The sequence below is a fragment of the Dermacentor variabilis genome, chromosome 4 (assembly GCF_050947875.1).
Source record: "Dermacentor variabilis isolate Ectoservices chromosome 4, ASM5094787v1, whole genome shotgun sequence".
NCBI lineage: Eukaryota > Metazoa > Arthropoda > Arachnida > Ixodida > Ixodidae > Dermacentor > Dermacentor variabilis.
In genome coordinates, this window is record NC_134571.1 from 195642423 (window position 1) to 195660095 (window position 17673).

Sequence of the window (17673 nt, forward strand, 5' to 3'; positions counted from 1 at the left end):
ATGGTGTAATCGGTTGGCCGCTCTGGCCCTCTGGCTCAGAGTCGGCAGATCCGAGGCCAGGGTGCAATCTGAGCGGGAGACGCAGTGCGCCAAACGAATGCATGAGCGATTCCGAAGCAGCAGGAGCAGGGCATCGGTGGCACCACTGCGCAGGAAGCGCGGGAAGTCGCCGTATAAACATTCGTGCGCGACATTGACAAATTGCGTATTCGATGCTGCTAGCTTCAAGGCGCTTTGTCGCGAGGTGCTCTGAAAGCATCACTGATGATTCTTGCGCCTTTAAGAGCCGCCTTCGTTTCGACATGGGGCAAGTATGCCTTGCTGGACGTAAATTGGCCGCAGGGACATACGAAAACGCCACGAGCAGAACCCAACAAACCAGCACGACCCTCCAAAACTCCAGCCGGCGAAAATCTACGCTGACGCTGTCACCTGTCGGCAACCGTGGCATATCAGCATACCACGGCGGTTAGTGTCACGTGACGCTCCCCGCGCCCAGATCGCACCAGCGCGATCACTTCGAAGCTAGAGAAGTTGGTAGCGCTCTGAGTCGGAAACACGGAGTGGTCGGAGGCTGACGCTTCGAAAGAGCGATCCGAACCTAGTCCGAGCACTCGACTTCTACCACCCGAAGGCGTGCCCACTCTTCAGAGCGCTCTAGAGCACTCGAAAACGACCATCCGAATACACTATTAGTTCGTAAGCGAATGTATACGAGTGTATACGGTCGGTAAAGCTATTGCTTATTTCGTATAGCTGTCTACTAAAGTACTATCGCAACCGACGCATCGCATTTCGGGCAAAACTGCGGCTTTTTTTCTTTTTGTTTTAATCCACACTAAGGATACCACCCTCTGCCACACTTCTTTATTTAAACTGTTCTCGCTTTTCCTCTGAATTATGACTTGCTCTAATGCTATTTCTACCCTTCCAGTACTTCATCGCCATGTTCGTGCTGCTCATCATGGAATGCGCCGTTGCCGGCTTGGTGTGGAAGGTAGCCGATGGAGACCAGGTAAACAGCCCACTCCACTTTTGAGAGCTCGCTCGCGTAACCCAACCGTTGAACGTAGACTGCGAACTGAAATATTTTTTATTACTTGGTCTCTTAAAAAATAAAACAACTATCTTGGCACGCCATGCTGACGAACAGTAACATTACAACATCAAGCGCTACTGACGTTGGACTGTTAACTTGCTTGCATTTCAAGCACACCAGTGGAACACTGCGACTCTTATGTTGCTTGTAGCTTAATAGACGTAATTTATTTTGTTATTTGGGAAATTCTCCAACAGGCGAGTGTTTCAGTGACAGTAGCGTTGCTCTTTTTGACCTAGCAATGTACGAGCTTTTGGAACAAGTTATTCTATGATGTCATTTATTTGTGTTTTACTTATTTAAAGGACCGCCTATTTTTTCCTTGAACGCAGTAACATGTTTGCCTTGCTTACCGAAAAACGCCTAGGACTGACAAGCCTTGCAGTGCGCTTTTTTTCTTTTCCTTATTTGTAGATTGTGTTGCGTTGGTCCCTCTTTTGTTGATATGTACTACCGTAAACAATACACAGATATTCGCCTAATATCCAGAGCGGCTTTTCTCGCGTGTCTTTCGTGCCACTTGCACTCGAACTTCAAACGTTCAATTTTGCACGGAGGCCCCTTGTGTCTATACTACCTTATTCTAGGGTTTTCACATGGTTCCAAGTTTCGTGGTGGCTGACCTTTAAAGGGCCTTTCACCAAGTTGGGAATCGGCGTACAGATGAAGCAGAGTGTGTAGAATGCACGCAGGCGATCGCGTCTGCGAAATGTCAAACTGCTGTATAGCCGCAAATACACCTTAAATTTCACAGAAAAGTCCATGCGTCCTTACTGTCGAGAGTGCCGCGCTTGCTGCAGGGGAATCGAACTATCAAAGCGACGCGCATAGGCGCCTCTACTACAGAGACACAGTTGGCAACATCGCGGAATACGACGCGTGGCTTAGTTATATAATTCATACAATGCAGAACGTGTAAGAGCACCGCAGAAAGTGCGGTTCCCAGGAAAAAAAAGAAAAAGCAAAGAAGACAATGAGAGAAAAATAAGTTGCCAGATCCCAGGTACTGGGGAGATCGATGATATGTGAAGCACTTAAATTTTTACCCAGTATCCTTTTAGGTTCTGCAATAACGTGATCCTATGGGTCATTGTGAGTGTGTAGGGCAAGTAGTGGGGTGTGTTGCGGAAGCGTATGTGTGCAGGCACCTGCAAGATGACTGTGATGAAAACAATATGACGGCGGTCGTAATGACACGAACACAGGTTTTTTTGTGTGTGCGTGTTTGTGCGTTCACTCCACCAAATAAAAGTTATATCCACTTTTGTTACCGGGAGCGATAGTGAAGGCTGTGCAACGTAGCACAGCGTCTACATATCGTTAGCTGCTACATGGAAAGGACTAGTGAGTGCGGAGCAAGGAGGCTCAAAAAAAGAATTCCTTTGTTTGGGCCAACCCCGAAGGCGATGCAATCTAACGCAGTGTCTCAAAGTGGCTGTCAGACGAAATAATGGAAGTCATTGCCGCATTCTCATGCATGAAGTTGCAATGCCACGCAAGCACGTCAAAGAAGAATAGTAAGTTGGACGAATTGGAACTGGTTCGTCTTTCAAGCGCAGCGCTAAACTGACACGGTAACATTTTAAACAGAACATGACGGACCAAGTACTGAATTTCAACTGCCCGATTTATTTCGAAACTTCGAAGGCTGGCAGCTATCCGCACGTTCCAAGTTTGTGAATTTAGCGAAACTGGTGCGCGCTTCTGTGCACGTGTATTCACTCGTGCTATGCAATTTGGCACACGCGCCAGTTGTCTCAAGAAGCTCATTGGGTTTGGCAGAACAGAAGAGGGGCGGCGAGTGTGACCTAATTGATAGAGCATTTGGCTGTTATGCGGCGAGGCCAGGACATATAGGGCCCGATCCTAGCATCGGGTAAGTGGAAGGAAGCTTTATGTCGGGCCCAACTCCGACGCGGCTTATTCAAATACATGTAAAACGCAAAAACGTTCTTATGAGATAACCCCTGGACCGATTTCAATAAAATTTGTTGCATTTGAAATAGAAAGTTAAGTTCTAGTGACTGGTGGAAGCGGAATTTGGATCTATGCCTTGAATTTTTTTTTAATTTCATATATTTGACCGTTTGAAAAAAAATAGAAGCACGAAGTTTACAAATTCGTAGCTCTGTATCAATAGAAATTTACAAATTTATAGCTCTGCATCAATAACTGATATCGCAGTTCTGTGAACGGCATCCATTAGATCATTCAAAGCTGACGAATTCAGTGTGTCAATTTATATCTTACTTGAATTTGTTACGCTGTGTGCACGGGTTCTGCAAAAGCTGTATTTCCATATTACTCAATTTTTTTATATTCATATGTAACATGTCAATCTTGTCCGCTTTAAATGTACTATTCGATGCAATTCACCGAATTGTATTAACATTTTTCGTTAGTGAGTTACCGAGTTGTAAACTTGATAATTTCGTTTTTTGAGACCTTTCGATATTTGCCATTTTTTAATAAAAGATTGATGACCTAACTCGAAAATTCGAAACCAACAGTCACTAGATTTTGTTTTTCTTTTAAATGCAACAAACGTCGTCAAATATGGTGCAGTGGTTGCCGAGAGAAACTAATTCTCCTTTTGCATGTATTTAGATAGGAGCACCCGAGATAAAGCTCCCTCTTAACGCAAAGCACTATTTGGCTCATACGAGGCACTCGGTGGTAAATAGTTTTGTCATAGGTACGCTCGCGTGTCACCTCATTTTTGGGCATTGAATAAAACGAAAATTAAAGTTTCTGATAGCGAGAGTGAACATCTGACTGCCAGCTCAGCAGCGCATGTTCTATTCATTAGGGCGCGATCGAATGCATGTTCAGCAGATGCTCGGACCTACCTACACAATCATGCGCTGGGCCTATTTACCCTAAAACCAGAAGCACTGGGCTGACAAAGATATGCACTTAGGACATGTAGGTAGGACCAGGTCAACTAGAGTTGCAGAATACGCGCCAAGAAAAGGGGTTGAAACAGACGGAGAATCACATGGCGGGATGAGTTTCTCAAATTTACATACAAGCAATGAAGTGGGCTGGCGTACCCGAGGAGTACCTGGAGATTTGGAGTACCTGGAGAACCACCGATTTCAAGTGGAGATGAGATATTTTGATGTATCTAATTGTGATGGCCGTGCTAGCAACCAGATCAATTGACGTGAAGAATCAGGGACGGTTTGCTGGCACATGTGGCTGTCCCTGAGTTTGAGCAAATCAAGAGCAAGGTAAAAGCGGGAGCCAATGTTTCGACAACTACACTATATCTATTTATATTAATTATTTATTTATTTGCTAATTAATTTAATATTTATTTATTTATTTATTTATTTCAGATACTCTCATGGCCCACAGGGCATTATTGAGGGGAGTGGTACATACATTGCAATACATTTGTTACAAAAGGAGTATTTGTGACATTTGTCGAAACGTTGGCTCTCGCTTTTACTTTGTTCTCATTTTGCTCATCGTCTTGTATTTACATCTACCGCCTTCCCCGTACTTTCCCTCTCCCTGAGTTTGTTATTTTATGAGGTGGTCAGTAATCTTGTTTTTTAAGAATGATAATTCTACGCACGACTGATGTAACCAGAAAGTGGTATTTAGCATGCATGGCTTTCGTCAGTGATGCTCCTGTGAGGTGTTTTTCCGCAGCTTGGATGACGGAGGCTCCGTCCGCCGCCGACGTCCACTGCTTGTCTCTTGTGAAGATGCAGCCTTTGGTCTTGCCGGCTGATCACAGCTTCGCTAAGACCGACACCCAGAGTGCATGAGATCTACATGTTATTCAACGCAATGGTCGCAGTAGTATCGGGCAGCCGTAGTGTAAGGGAGCGCAGATGAAAGAGGAGGAGCGCAGCCATTCTTAGGTCGTCGCCATTGGTAGTCACCGCGCCGCCATCGCCACACCATCGTGACCAGACTATCCTTATTTAGTTGTCGTTATGGCGTTTTCTGCATGCTGCTGTCATGGTTCCGCCGTTATCATTTCCATTGTCGTCATCGACATGCCTATTATGCCGTCTACAAAGAAGAAAAAAACACATCGTCCATAATGTGTCATCACCATGAAAACCCGTGCAAGGCTTGAAGATCACATGAGTTGTCATTTCTTACATCTTGGCTGTTTTCACACCGCACAGATGCTTAGGAAACGGGGACAGAACCATTGGTATCGTGAACCACCGGTTGAAAAAAAAGCACAATTTCATTTCCGACAGCGGTATCGGTTATTTACTATAGCCATTACTCAGAAAAACGGCTAGTGACGAGCAAGCAGTGAGAGTCTGGACGTTTATACATACAGGGTGTTTATTTTAAACCACAGAACAATTTTAAAAATCCCCCGTAGCAAATAGCGTACTCGTAGTTCGTGAGTTAGATTGCTCAAAGCGGTGGACATTACTGGCACGAGAAATATAAATGTATATTCGACTAACTAACCAAAATCACTCATTTCATTCTCAAATTATTTACTTTTAGGGCAGTGCAATTTGCGAGTTGCAGCCAGAGAGTTTGTAAGACTTATCCACTTTGAGCGAATACCGGGGATGGCACGGATATGCAGATATTCACTGGCAAACTAGCGGGAAAGGTCACTATTGCTTAACTTAGAGGCACGTGCACATATATATTGCCTAGGTGTATCGCCTGGATCACTTACTATTGCTTTGCGATTAAACTAGTGTCGAAACTGCAGCTGTGAGTCTGTGCGTCCTGAGAGGCAGACTTGAAAGATTACGCAACTATCGTTCCACCACAAAGACAAAAGGGTAAATTGGTCTCGCGCATCGTCGCCGTCATCAAGTTCATTTCACGACCAAGATCTTTTCACTATGATCTCGAGTCACCTTCCTACTGCGTGTGCCGACTGGATCCTCTCGTCTGCAAGCTTCCTGATCCAAGTGCTCCGTCTTATCACTAGCGGCTTTGGACAGTGCTCTGTTTTTCGACACCTTTTCTTTCTCTAACAGACTACCGATTATCCTGACTCTACATCCGGTGATGTTCCCAACTCACTTTGTCCCAAGTTTAACATCGAATGTGAGCCATCCGCATTCCCTCTCTAACACACGCTGGCACATTGATATATCCAACTGTTATGCCTTCACCCGCCGTTGTTGCTCAGTGGCTATGGTGTTGCGCTGCTGAGCACGAGGTCGCGGGTTCTAATCCCGGCCACGGCGGCCGCATTTCGATGCGGGCGAAATGCGAAAACACCCGTGTACTTAGATTTAGGTGCACGTTCAAAAACCCCAGGTGGTCAAAATTTCCGGAGTCCTCCACTACTGCATGCCTCATAATCAGAAAGTGGTTCTGGCACGTAAAAGCACGTAATTTAATGTTTAACTGCTATGCCTTCGATATTGTGGTACATAATTTTGAGTTTCACAATTTCTTACATATTTTCAAATTTCTCTGAGTTAAAGTGCGTCAAGAACTTCCGCGAGGTATGGTAGAACTTGAGTAATCAAACGACAAAGACGTCCATTTTACCCTCCCCTTTCTCATACATGCGCGCGAGTGAGCCTCAATATGCAAGCTTCAGCGAACGTAAGCAAATGCAGGCAAGTCTCCATAACGAAGCTCTGGAGCTGCTGAGACCCATTGCATCTCTTTCTTCATTGGCATACTATAGGTAGCTCAAAGAAAGCACCCTCCAACTGTTTCTACTGTTAAAGCGTATACTGCACTGAGTGTTCAGCGGGATGTGTGCACCTTAGATCGTATGAACAATACAATTGTGCGGCACTTGTTTACGCCAAAGTAAATTTGCTCTGTTTGTAAAAACGTAATTCTGGACTAGAGAATCACACGCCTTGAACACGTCTTGGCTTAGATCGGCCTGGTTGAACTTTATGTATCGACTGTTACAGGCTTGGTATGAACCTTCGCATTTAGTGCTCAAACAGGGCTTCTTAAGTTTAAGGATTCTACTATGGCCACCTTATTGCCTACAGAAAATAGAAGGTGATATACTTTTCGGATCCCTTTACATCTTGCAGCTTCAGCATCACCTGGCTTCAAGCATAGAACAAAAACTGGACACCATCATCGATGATCCCAAGGCCAGACGATTCATGGATCTCATGCAAGTTCACGTGCGTATTTCACATTGCTTCTCTCTGCATGCATAAACCCTTTATTTAGGGGCACTATAAAATGTTTGTTTTGCCATAAAAGCTCGATTTTTATGCTCATACGAACAATACCAATTTGGTGTCCAAAAGCTTCCTATATGCAGGAATTGTTTCACTGGATTTAAGTGAAGCAAATTGGACGTCAGATCTATCATCAAAATCCTTAATCCATCACACTAAATAGCCGATACAGGTTCTCGAGCCTGCCGCGAAATCTTCTCTGGAGCTTTTCCGCTTTCATTGAACGGGTTGTTCCAGGTGATCAAGCCTGCGCAGCTTATTTCTTCTCCTAATTTTTTTTTTTGCTACCACTTCAAATATAACTCTCGAGCAACGAGGCCGGATTTTCTCTAATATATTCTAGTAGCCTCCCCTATGGCTTTCGGGGTAATAACGCGTAACTATTCTTAATTACCTCACACGCCGCTGAGTTACGTACTTAAACGATCCTCATACGATGATTTTTTTAGGATTTGTGTTTGTGTGCGTGTGTTTTTGTGTTTGCACGTATTTGTGCGTGTGTTTTTGTCCCAGTGAGTAAATGCAATACTTAAAGGAGTCGCTTTACGCTGAATGCCCTACTTAAATTATTACACGTGTCTCGTTCCACGTAGCTGTTTCTATAAGCCCATCGGCTACCCCGTCTTGGTATTAGGCTATTTATGAGCAACTTATGAGGAGGATTTGAAGGCGAGCTCGCTGATATGAATCCGTCGAAGAAAAACAGCGTTAAAACACGGACGAGACTCGTCCTGTCTTCTTCCTTTCTCGACCGTGTTTTTAGCGTTGTTTTGTTGGCTTAATCTTAGACTTTGTGCGTGCAAAATGTTTTTTTTTACGGTGGTTCCACGACGTGTCTTGTATCTGGCCCCTGCCACTCCATTTTTCTTTATGCTTTTTCGCCCGACAAAAATAACCGCTTAGGAGAACTCTGCAAATTTAAAATTCTGTTGAACAATCGCCCGATGCGCCCTTGGTGTCTTGCTTGTTGGCAAGTTTACAAGAGCAGTAATCAACTTGCCTCTTATAAGGAAATTAGGCACGTTTTAGTATCCCCTCTCGCGTGGCTCATTCTTTGCCGCAATAAATTCGCTGCTGCAGAGCTCCTGTGTATGCAGTTAGGATATATTTTATGAATGCGGCGTGTAAGTCTGTCAGCGCATTCCTGGAAGTTGAAATTTGTGCGACACTTAAGTGAGCTAGAAAATGTTGTTTTAATAATTGCGGTTCCAGATCTTCAAAATGTACGGCAGAAAGCACTGCTTAGTTTACCATGTTGGCCAAAAGTATATTCAGATCAAGTGTTTAAAAGTAGCTTCAGAGTGTTCCCCTAATTTTGGTTCTACCCGTTTTTGTAAATACTTCGATCAACGGGAATGCCGTACTCAAGTACAAGAATTCGTGTTCTTGTGAACAGAATGGCCGAAGCAAAGGCATGAAGTAAAACGCTCGGCGCTTATCTGCATCAGGCTGACCAACATTAACCATCTCGTGTGCCAAGCTTTCATGTTGCCTGCATCCGTAATGTGGATCGCAGTCAAGTTTTCACTGACTAGTTCAATGGCTTTCCGAGTGACCTAAGGAGATCATCTTTTTTTCATTCAATGTTTCAGTTGCCCTTCAAGAACGGTGACAGAAACCTCGAACGAGGCGCCTAGTCATAGGACAATATTTCATATTCTTTAAAATCAATTGTTAATGGCATGTAGCATCCATTTCAAACTGTTCACTTGTTTCTGTCATCCCTTTATTAAATTACGCATTGCATACCGTTAGACAGTGGACAAATAGAAGCAGTCTCATGGTTTATGTTTCCCAGGAAAGGTGCACAGTGTTGTTTCATACATTTAAGCCAACAGTAATTAAGATCTATGTGAACCCTACTCCGTGCACTAATTTTGCCAAGAACTTCTTATTTACTTGACGCATAAAGAATATAAAAAGTGGAAGTAAGTGTAGTGGCCGTATCAATAATGAAACCATGAGAGCTTCCCCATTTATAGCGACAGTGCCTCAACATTCAATTGTACAATGATGTCCACTATTTAGCTTAGGAGCTCCTATTCGCTAAACTAAAATATAACCGATTGATTTAAATAAAAGCCCAATCGCAGTACCGTTCTCTTGGCGTTATGCACTGGCGATAGCCTATCCATTCCAACCTTCGCATCTTTTCACCACACCGCCACAATTTTTTACGCTTTCACCCAGCTCAGTTTTTTAATGTTTATTCTCTGTCTAGAGCGTCTTTTCTTTTCGCATTGCGTTCCCTTTTTTGACCTACCCTTCCGTATTGGAACACGCAGACGCTGAAGCCTCATCGACATGATGTCCAGTAATGGAGCTCCCGTCTGCAGAGTCAGTCGTAACAGAACTCGTGAACCTCCGCACTGATTTCATTTTGTCCAAGCACTGTTGTTGACGGCACCCTCTTACATGAAGAGGAATGCGCGCTGTTGTTTGCGACTACAGGAACCGCCACAAGCTCACTAGAATTGAGGCTGTAGGATGGAGGACCGACGAGGTAGATTGTTGCGTTAAAAATTGTCCCACGTGTTTCTCATTAGTTAAAATTCACAAGCACTTTATTGTGCAGTAAATTACGTCAAATAGTCTTGGATATGATTGTGCTTCTTTTTCTTTTTTGGTACAGCTTGAATGTTGCGGCGCCATCTCCAAGCACGACTACGAGGTCCGAGACATGACTATACCACAGTCGTGCAGCAGTTCCCGGACCAACAATATCTTTATATACGTAAGCGAACCTTTCACACAACTTCCGTCGCAGCTCTATTTCAAACGCTTACAGTCTCAAAAGAAAGTTATTCGCCGATTTTGAAGGGTGTCAGTCATGGCGCCAGTCATGTCAGTCCTGCGATTTGGCAGCGACTTACAGGGATGTTTTGGCCGGTAATTGTACCCATTCAGTGATATAGCGTTTAACAATAATTAATAAATATTAGCAATATGTCGCCTTCTTTAATGAAAAAAAATCCAGTGCTCTTCCACTCTGTGAAGAAAGATGACCGGCGAAGCTGTTTATGTGGGCCCCTTAATGGCGAACTGCAACTCTGCCGCGGGTAGGCCCGGTATTGCACCATCTTCGGGATCGGACTACGTCTGGGAAGCTTTGTGTCTACCCACGGACACGATCCTGACGGAACTAGTCCTTAAGAGCTTTGCTGTAAAAAATTTGGTCGGCTGCAACGAGGACGCAGCCACAGTGTGGCACATGAACTATTTTATGCCCGTTGCCGAGGATGTCTGAAAGTTATGCTGCAAAATAACCTAAGCAAATACAAGTGGCATTTATTCAAATAATACAATGCGTGCAAAATATGATACAGTTAGTAGCTGTACTGCGGCGTTTTGTTGCTGGCATGCTTGATCTCTATTTGTAGTCAGTCCGTCGTGGTCTAAAGTGGTGGTCGCGAGCTGGCATCCTTCTGTGTTGCTTCGCGAATCAGTTTCCGTACCTTACGTGTCGAAAGCGCGGGGCCCATAGTTGAGCAACCGCAAAACGTATGCAACAGACTGCACACTTGCAAGCCTTATAACACTGATGAGCACAGGTTTGCGTTTAGTGAATTATACCGAACTAAAGCTGTGAGTAGTACGGTTGCAAAGACATAAGTACTAGTAATGCGACATGTTTTCATTAGATGTGGTTTTATCAAGCGACTCCTGTGCTTAAAGAACTGAAATTTCACACCAAAAAGAAACAAAGGAAGAGAGGCGGCATCAATTTCTTTGCAATGCGAGAACTTCAGGTTTCGTGCACAATGCATCTGATCACAAGAGTACCCTTACATATATCCATCACTGTGCATAGGGGAACAAATAGGCAGAAAAATATTGTTCCCTGCGATGCAGCAATTCTTAGAATTATTTTGTAGTATTATGTAGAAGAAACCTCTTGATTATTGGGTGTCTTCTCTCTTCAACTTCGGCAGCTACACTGTGGTTAATGAACGGATAGGGACTCAAACAAAAACCCCATGCACTACTGTGAGTTCATTGATTTATAGGGAAGAATAAATGCTAACACGAAACATTATCCCACAAGGTGTGCGCATGACGTGCTACTTCACGTGTGGTGCGGCATTAGAAATGAAAAGAGGCGTGGTTATTATGGTTAGGAATGTGCATGTTAGAAAGGAAGATGTGAAGAGTTGGCACCTGACGCTGACTTGACGATCTTTCGGACCTCCAGTGTGGCAACCGTATTTCAAAAAAATTATTGTTACACAATACATTTTTTAAACCTAATCTTTTCCTCGTCCTGAATATCATACACCACAAGAAGCATACGCCAGAAATATTGGAATACAGAAACTACTAAAGTATTTATCACCTGATAGTTACCTTGACTTAGCTAAAGAATTAGGCAAAATGTTCGAGAATATGAGTCTCTTTCATTATTACGGTTTCTTTTTTTTTTCTTGGGAAGGGGAGGAGGAGGGGGAAAGGTGAAGGCACAACTTGCAACACTGGCTGCTCAAAGGAGTTTGCAAGTACTTTAAGAACTTCAATGTAAGCACTAAGCTCTGCGATCTACTGGGAATGCTGAAATATGCTACACCCAATCCTCATGTCGACAAATGGTTTCCGATTGTATTTTTCTCGCTCAATGTTCGCCGAGCACTGATACAGTGATTGCAGATGTGAAGGCTTTCATTAATTATTTTCGAATATTTCAGGGATGCAGCGAAAACTTACGTGTCCTCCTTGAGAGGACCGGAGCCGTCGTGGGTGGCTTGGGTCTCGCGCTCGGGTTTGTGCAGGTGAGAAATGGGCTCAATGTATGCATTGAAACTTGAGCTGTTCAACTATACATGCTTGCAGTTGTTTAGTCGAGCTTCTACAGAGTAGGACATTACCACGGCCGATTAATCTTGCATGAAGATGGCATGGATGCTACCGTCATCTTATCATCTCATTACACTAAATATAACATTAGGATACCTGATCTCTCTCTTCTTCTTTTAGTGGTGCTTCACGTTGCAGAAAACTGAAACTCTCCGGCTTGCGAAAAACGAGAATTTAGTTACAAGCAGAAAGACGAGCTAAGAATTGTAATATACAAAACCTAATTTACTGAGACGTAACATAAAATATTGTAAGCGCAGCAGATTTTCATACTACTATGGTAAGATTCCTTACACAAATACTTTGTGGTAAAAATTACTTCGCGGGAAGAATTCCGATAATATAGAAAAGGAAATCTGTGCTGGGCTAATTGGATTTTCAACCTCAATGAAGTTATCATGGAATTCCTGAGTAAAGGTTGCAGCTTGTTTTTGAATTAGTACAACTTACCAACACCTAATCTAACTGAACAGCTTCTGTCAAATGTGTTTGTGTGCATCACTTCACTGACTTAGGTAATTAAAGTGAAGCTGAGTGAAATACGGCTGCGGTGTTACATGTAGGGTGTGACAGCTGACGTCAGCCAAGTTGTTCAGAGAACAAAAAGATTTAAAAACATCTTCCCAGATACAATATTGAAGCCTATGGTGTTACGTCGTCAGACCTCTGACAACTCACCACCGCATTTCTTAAAACTATATTTTCACTGTGATTTTTTTATATTTTTTATTCGTACAGTTTCGCTAGTCCTAGGAAGGACACACGGTACAGAATGTCATGATGGGCCTCAACGGAAGGCGAAATATTTGAATCTGATGCAATTGTAAAGATTGTAAATATGATACATAGTTCAGCACAGTGTGTTGGCGGGCTAGTTGGCGCGGATCCATAAATACTTCGTTTAGCGCAAAAGCAACACACACAAGAAAGGCGACAGGACAAGGCTAGTAGCGCCTTGTCCTGTCGCCTTTCTTGTGTCCGTTGTTTTTGCGCTAAACGAAGTATTTTTGATACATAGCTCCGCTTTGCTTTTTGTACCCACAGTATACACTTGCTCGTATTATGTTAGCTATTCAATGTACCCGAGCTTCCGGCCGTTCCGTTGTTCACATGTGTGCCTTGGGCGAGGAAGGGGCGGTGCTCCCAGCAGAGTTGCCCAGCTTCTTTTTTTTTCTCCTAACCAGCGCCATTAATTCTCGCTTTTTCTGCAACGAGATGTAAGCGGTCGCGGACGCGTATCCAGGTGCATATGTGTGGTATGGCCTATAGTTCTCACTCAGTGCTTAACGGGCTTAATGGGTTTCTAGTGTATGTCTAATTAGATCGACGAAAGCATCGCTTTGTTTCGCACAGGGCACCTCTGCAGACTTCTTTTCAAGTGACGCCAATAATAGTCTCATAGTACAGAATATACCGAGAAGGATAACACTAAACAAATAATTCTGCTGGAAGAGTTAACCCATACGTGAGAACCATCGTCTCAGCAGTGAAAGCTTGAATGGTAAAAAAAAAAAGAAATGAAGAAAAAACTTCGTCAGTAAAAGTATTTTAGCATTCTGTAATGTGTAATTTACTTTCAGTGGCACCTCGTTTTCACCAAATATGTGGCTTCTTTTTAGAATTCCTCAGCTTTCACATCTAATGCTAGGATGACACAATTGGAGTGTGGCGTGAGGCAAAAATATTTTCATTTCAACTATGCTGGGAACAGTGCTCATTGGTTTATTTAAGCGGAGCACCCACTATTGCGGGTGGAGTCTGCAATTGTAAAGCGATCGTCAAACATCCCGGCAGAGTCTTGTTCTTCGTAATGTAGGTACTAGCCTTGGTTAATATTGTGTAGAAAGCGTTCACGTTGCATATCCGCACAGCAGCTTTTAGCATATAAATAGGACACACAAATAAGGCTACACGAGCTGTCTACGAAACACTGCCAGGTTTGATCAAAAACGAGATGTCAATGATCACTACAATGAACTATTGTCTATTTCATTCCAATCAATTGCTTGAAACTTCCGCTGTTCATAGCGCTCACAAACAGTAAGCAAACAGGGGTAATCTCTGCGAAATAAGACAAACGAGGAGTGAAGATGTACCAATGTCATTGCGTCGCAATTAACACGACTGAACATTTTGTTTCAAAGGCGAGTGGCACCGGATGGCTCAGAAGGGCCTCAAGCTGGCACATTTAGCCTCGACCCTTAAGAAAATGAACCATGAATGAAAATTATGAGCCAACGTAATCTGCCTGCACATCATATGTGAAAGGGGACGCTTCAATATGAGGTACGCAAAGTAATGCTTTAGGTGCACAGCCTTCTGTTTCCGTCTACTCTGCTTAGTGTACAACCAAAAAAATTCTTGGCATTGATATCGGATCTTTTGATTTTAGGTCTTTACTAAGCTCGAACCTTATAATTATGTGACGATTTTTCTTTCGAAAAGTGAGTAAAAGTTTTTATTTTCTTCATTTTGCAGATCATCGTCATGATCATCTCTCTCTGCCTCTTTTGCACGATTCGGCAAGATTCGAAGTAATGAGCAGATGTGATACGTGTTGTGTTCTCTTGTTTCCTTTTATTATATCTTTAACACCTCAATAGAGCAAGCAGAATATCTTCAGCTTTAAAAAAATGAGCCCTCCATTCCTGGCGCTGTATAGCGACACGCTGCTCCTCTGTCATCTACGCAAGCTCCAGTTCGAGAATTATATTTTAAAGCTTCTTTATTGCAGCGTAGACAAGCATGGCTATCATGACGAGCAGCGATTGAAAGCAGTGCTCGTGAACGCGTACGGTAGCTTCAAAATAGTCATTGCTTCAATAAAGCTGCTGCTCTTGAGTACACGACATACATTTGAGCACTTTCACGAAGTAGTCTACACATTACACATGATTCTCGTCTCCTTATTCGGAGGCAACACTTTGTAGCTCACCATCTAGCCCTCGCGATTTCATTTGTAGAGTTTGTAATTTTACAGACAATGTTCGTTATTCGATCATATTTTATTTCAATCAACATTCATGAAGGAAACCTGTCATATGTGTATATTCAATAAAGTCGTATTTTTACATAGTGTACTGTTTTATTTGCAAGACATGATCTTTTGAAAACATAGAAAAGGACATATAGGTGCGGTTCCAATGACTATAACGGCATACACATAGTTCAAATATTTGCTTTGAACTAGCACTTGTACCATCGGAATTCTTCCGAGGTATGCAATATAGAAGATGTTTTTTAGCATCTGTGCCACCACCAAGAACAAGTCGTGCCGACCTTTTCTTGCAGGACGGCGATTCCTAAATGAATGAAAGGTATTGTGTAACATAAAGCAAGCACATATTGCGGCTGGAAATAGCGTTATGAGCACATAAACAAATATGCGTTACTAAAATAAGCACGTAAAATACATAATATACGCGCAAAAGCATACATCAGAGAGCCGGAAAACGTACAGACGATAAAAGACATGTCTTTCAGCTGAAGGCTTATTTAAAACATGTGGTGTTAAAAAATTACCTCACAATGACTGTCGACGCTAATGCGAATAGCCATCGAGCAACGCAGCGACAGACCATAATCCTGAATTCAGGTTTATTGAACAGGTGTAGTAATATTGAGACTCTTTGCCTCGGCTATATGTCACATTCTCCGATATCGCCGCACTTTGCTGTAGCACTCGCTTGCCAAGGTCACCCATGAGCATGCAGGCATGCCGATGACTTTATGACGTGGACGTAGTGACGATGTAATGAAGGAGAACTAATATCCATAGAATTACCAAGGCGTATAACGACGAAGTGATGACAATACGATGTCAGTTCTTAAATTATTGCAATAGCATTACGACAACCAGTAGGCGATGAAATGAAGACAATGACATGGCGACAACGGTATGCCAACAACCGGTTGAAGAAGCGGGAATGACGACCGAGACGGCATGATGATGATGTGACAGCGGATGAATGGTAGGGTCTCTGTGACGATGACCCAGTTTAGGCCAATGGCAAAACAACAATGTTATAATGACGACTGAACGACAACATCATTATTATCAAATTATGAACGAGCATTGACGTCGACAGATCAGCAAAGGTCGTATAATGACGATGGCATGACGGTGACGGCGTGACGAGAGGCAGATGTGCAAGTTGCAATGAAGACGATGGAACGGCCGCGACGCCTTGCCAACGACGCAGTGACAACAAATACATGACTATGATTGTATGACGACAGTGGCACGGTAGCAATGGGATGACGACGAGTGTACGAGGACAATGACGTGACCATGACGCTGTCACAAAACCTGAATGAAAGCGATGGCCGGGAGGAGGAAGGCATGACGGGGGTCGGATGAAGAAGCTGGGGGGACGATGCCGACATGACCGAGGCGGAATTATGGGGACGCCCTGACAATGCCTGCGTCATAGCGACTGTCTGAAGATGTCGACATGACGGGGGCACCCTAGTCACGATCGAATGATGGCAGTATGATTACAATACAATGACGAAGGAAAATCGACGTTGCTAGAAACACGAACGTGGTACGACAACGGGAAGACGATGCTGAAGTGATGACAATGATAAAACGACAGCGTGGAGACGACGGCGTGATGAATACGGACTGACCTGACTCGGATGATGAAACTGCAATGACGATGCAAGTACCACGATGGCATCACTGACCTAAGGCTCAACCATTAGACAACTTCGACCGGTGGGTCTGAATAGAATACGCGTACGTGAAAACGACAGCATAGGCAGAGTGCGATCAAGCTAAACCAACGACGATTGAACGAGCACGACGGCACCACAATGGCAGTATAACAACGAATCCATGACAACTGAATGACGACGATGGCGCGACGACGGCATGACAGGTTTCAGATGACAAAGCTGGAATGACGGCAATCGAACGATCCAGCTGGTATCATGACCACTGGGACATACTTAATAACCCAATCTATTAGACATATTCGTTCACTTTGTTAGGGCAGATGGCGTGACGAGGACGGCGTGAAGAAAGATAGGACGAAGCTGGAATGATGACAATGGAAAGGACACGACGGCGTCATTACTAGGGGTCCATACCCAGTCACACAAGCAGGTAGACAACTTGGGTCACTGCGTCCGCATAACAGGATAGATAGATAGATAGATAGATAGATAGATAGATAGATAGATAGATAGATAGATAGATAGATAGATAGATAGATAGATAGATAGATAGATAGATAGATAGATAGATAGGCAGGCCCAAAACTGCTGAAGTAGGCAAATAATGCTATTGGCATTAATATACACTGTCACGGGATAACATCCGCAAACTCGAAAGTGCAGTGACAAGTAAAACCCTTGCTTGGGCTAGCTGGTGCATGCTTGAATGAGTAAAGGCATGGCACAAAAGACCAGGACTGAAGAAGGACGCAAACGACAGGACCGGCGCCGGAAGTCCACTGAATGCCGGGCACGTGTCGTGTACCAAATCCCTCTATGCTGTGGTTGCAGCTATATCGGGCAAACAGGTCAATGTTTCAATGAGCGTGCAATGCAACA

At 43.6% G+C, this 17673-nt stretch overlaps 1 protein-coding gene across 1 annotated transcript in view; it reads left to right on the forward strand.

Moving 5' to 3' along the window:
• Positions 1-15185, forward strand: part of LOC142580033 (CD9 antigen-like) — a 41495-nt gene extending 26310 nt beyond the window's left edge. Inside the window, exons 3-7 of the mRNA XM_075690770.1 lie at positions 935-1015; positions 7111-7206; positions 9899-10000; positions 11946-12029; positions 14593-15185. Of these exons, the coding sequence (XP_075546885.1) occupies positions 935-1015; positions 7111-7206; positions 9899-10000; positions 11946-12029; positions 14593-14652 (423 nt within the window). The 3' untranslated portion in view covers positions 14653-15185. The remainder of the gene's footprint in view (positions 1-934; positions 1016-7110; positions 7207-9898; positions 10001-11945; positions 12030-14592) is intronic.
• The last annotated feature ends 2488 nt before the right edge of the window (positions 15186-17673 follow it).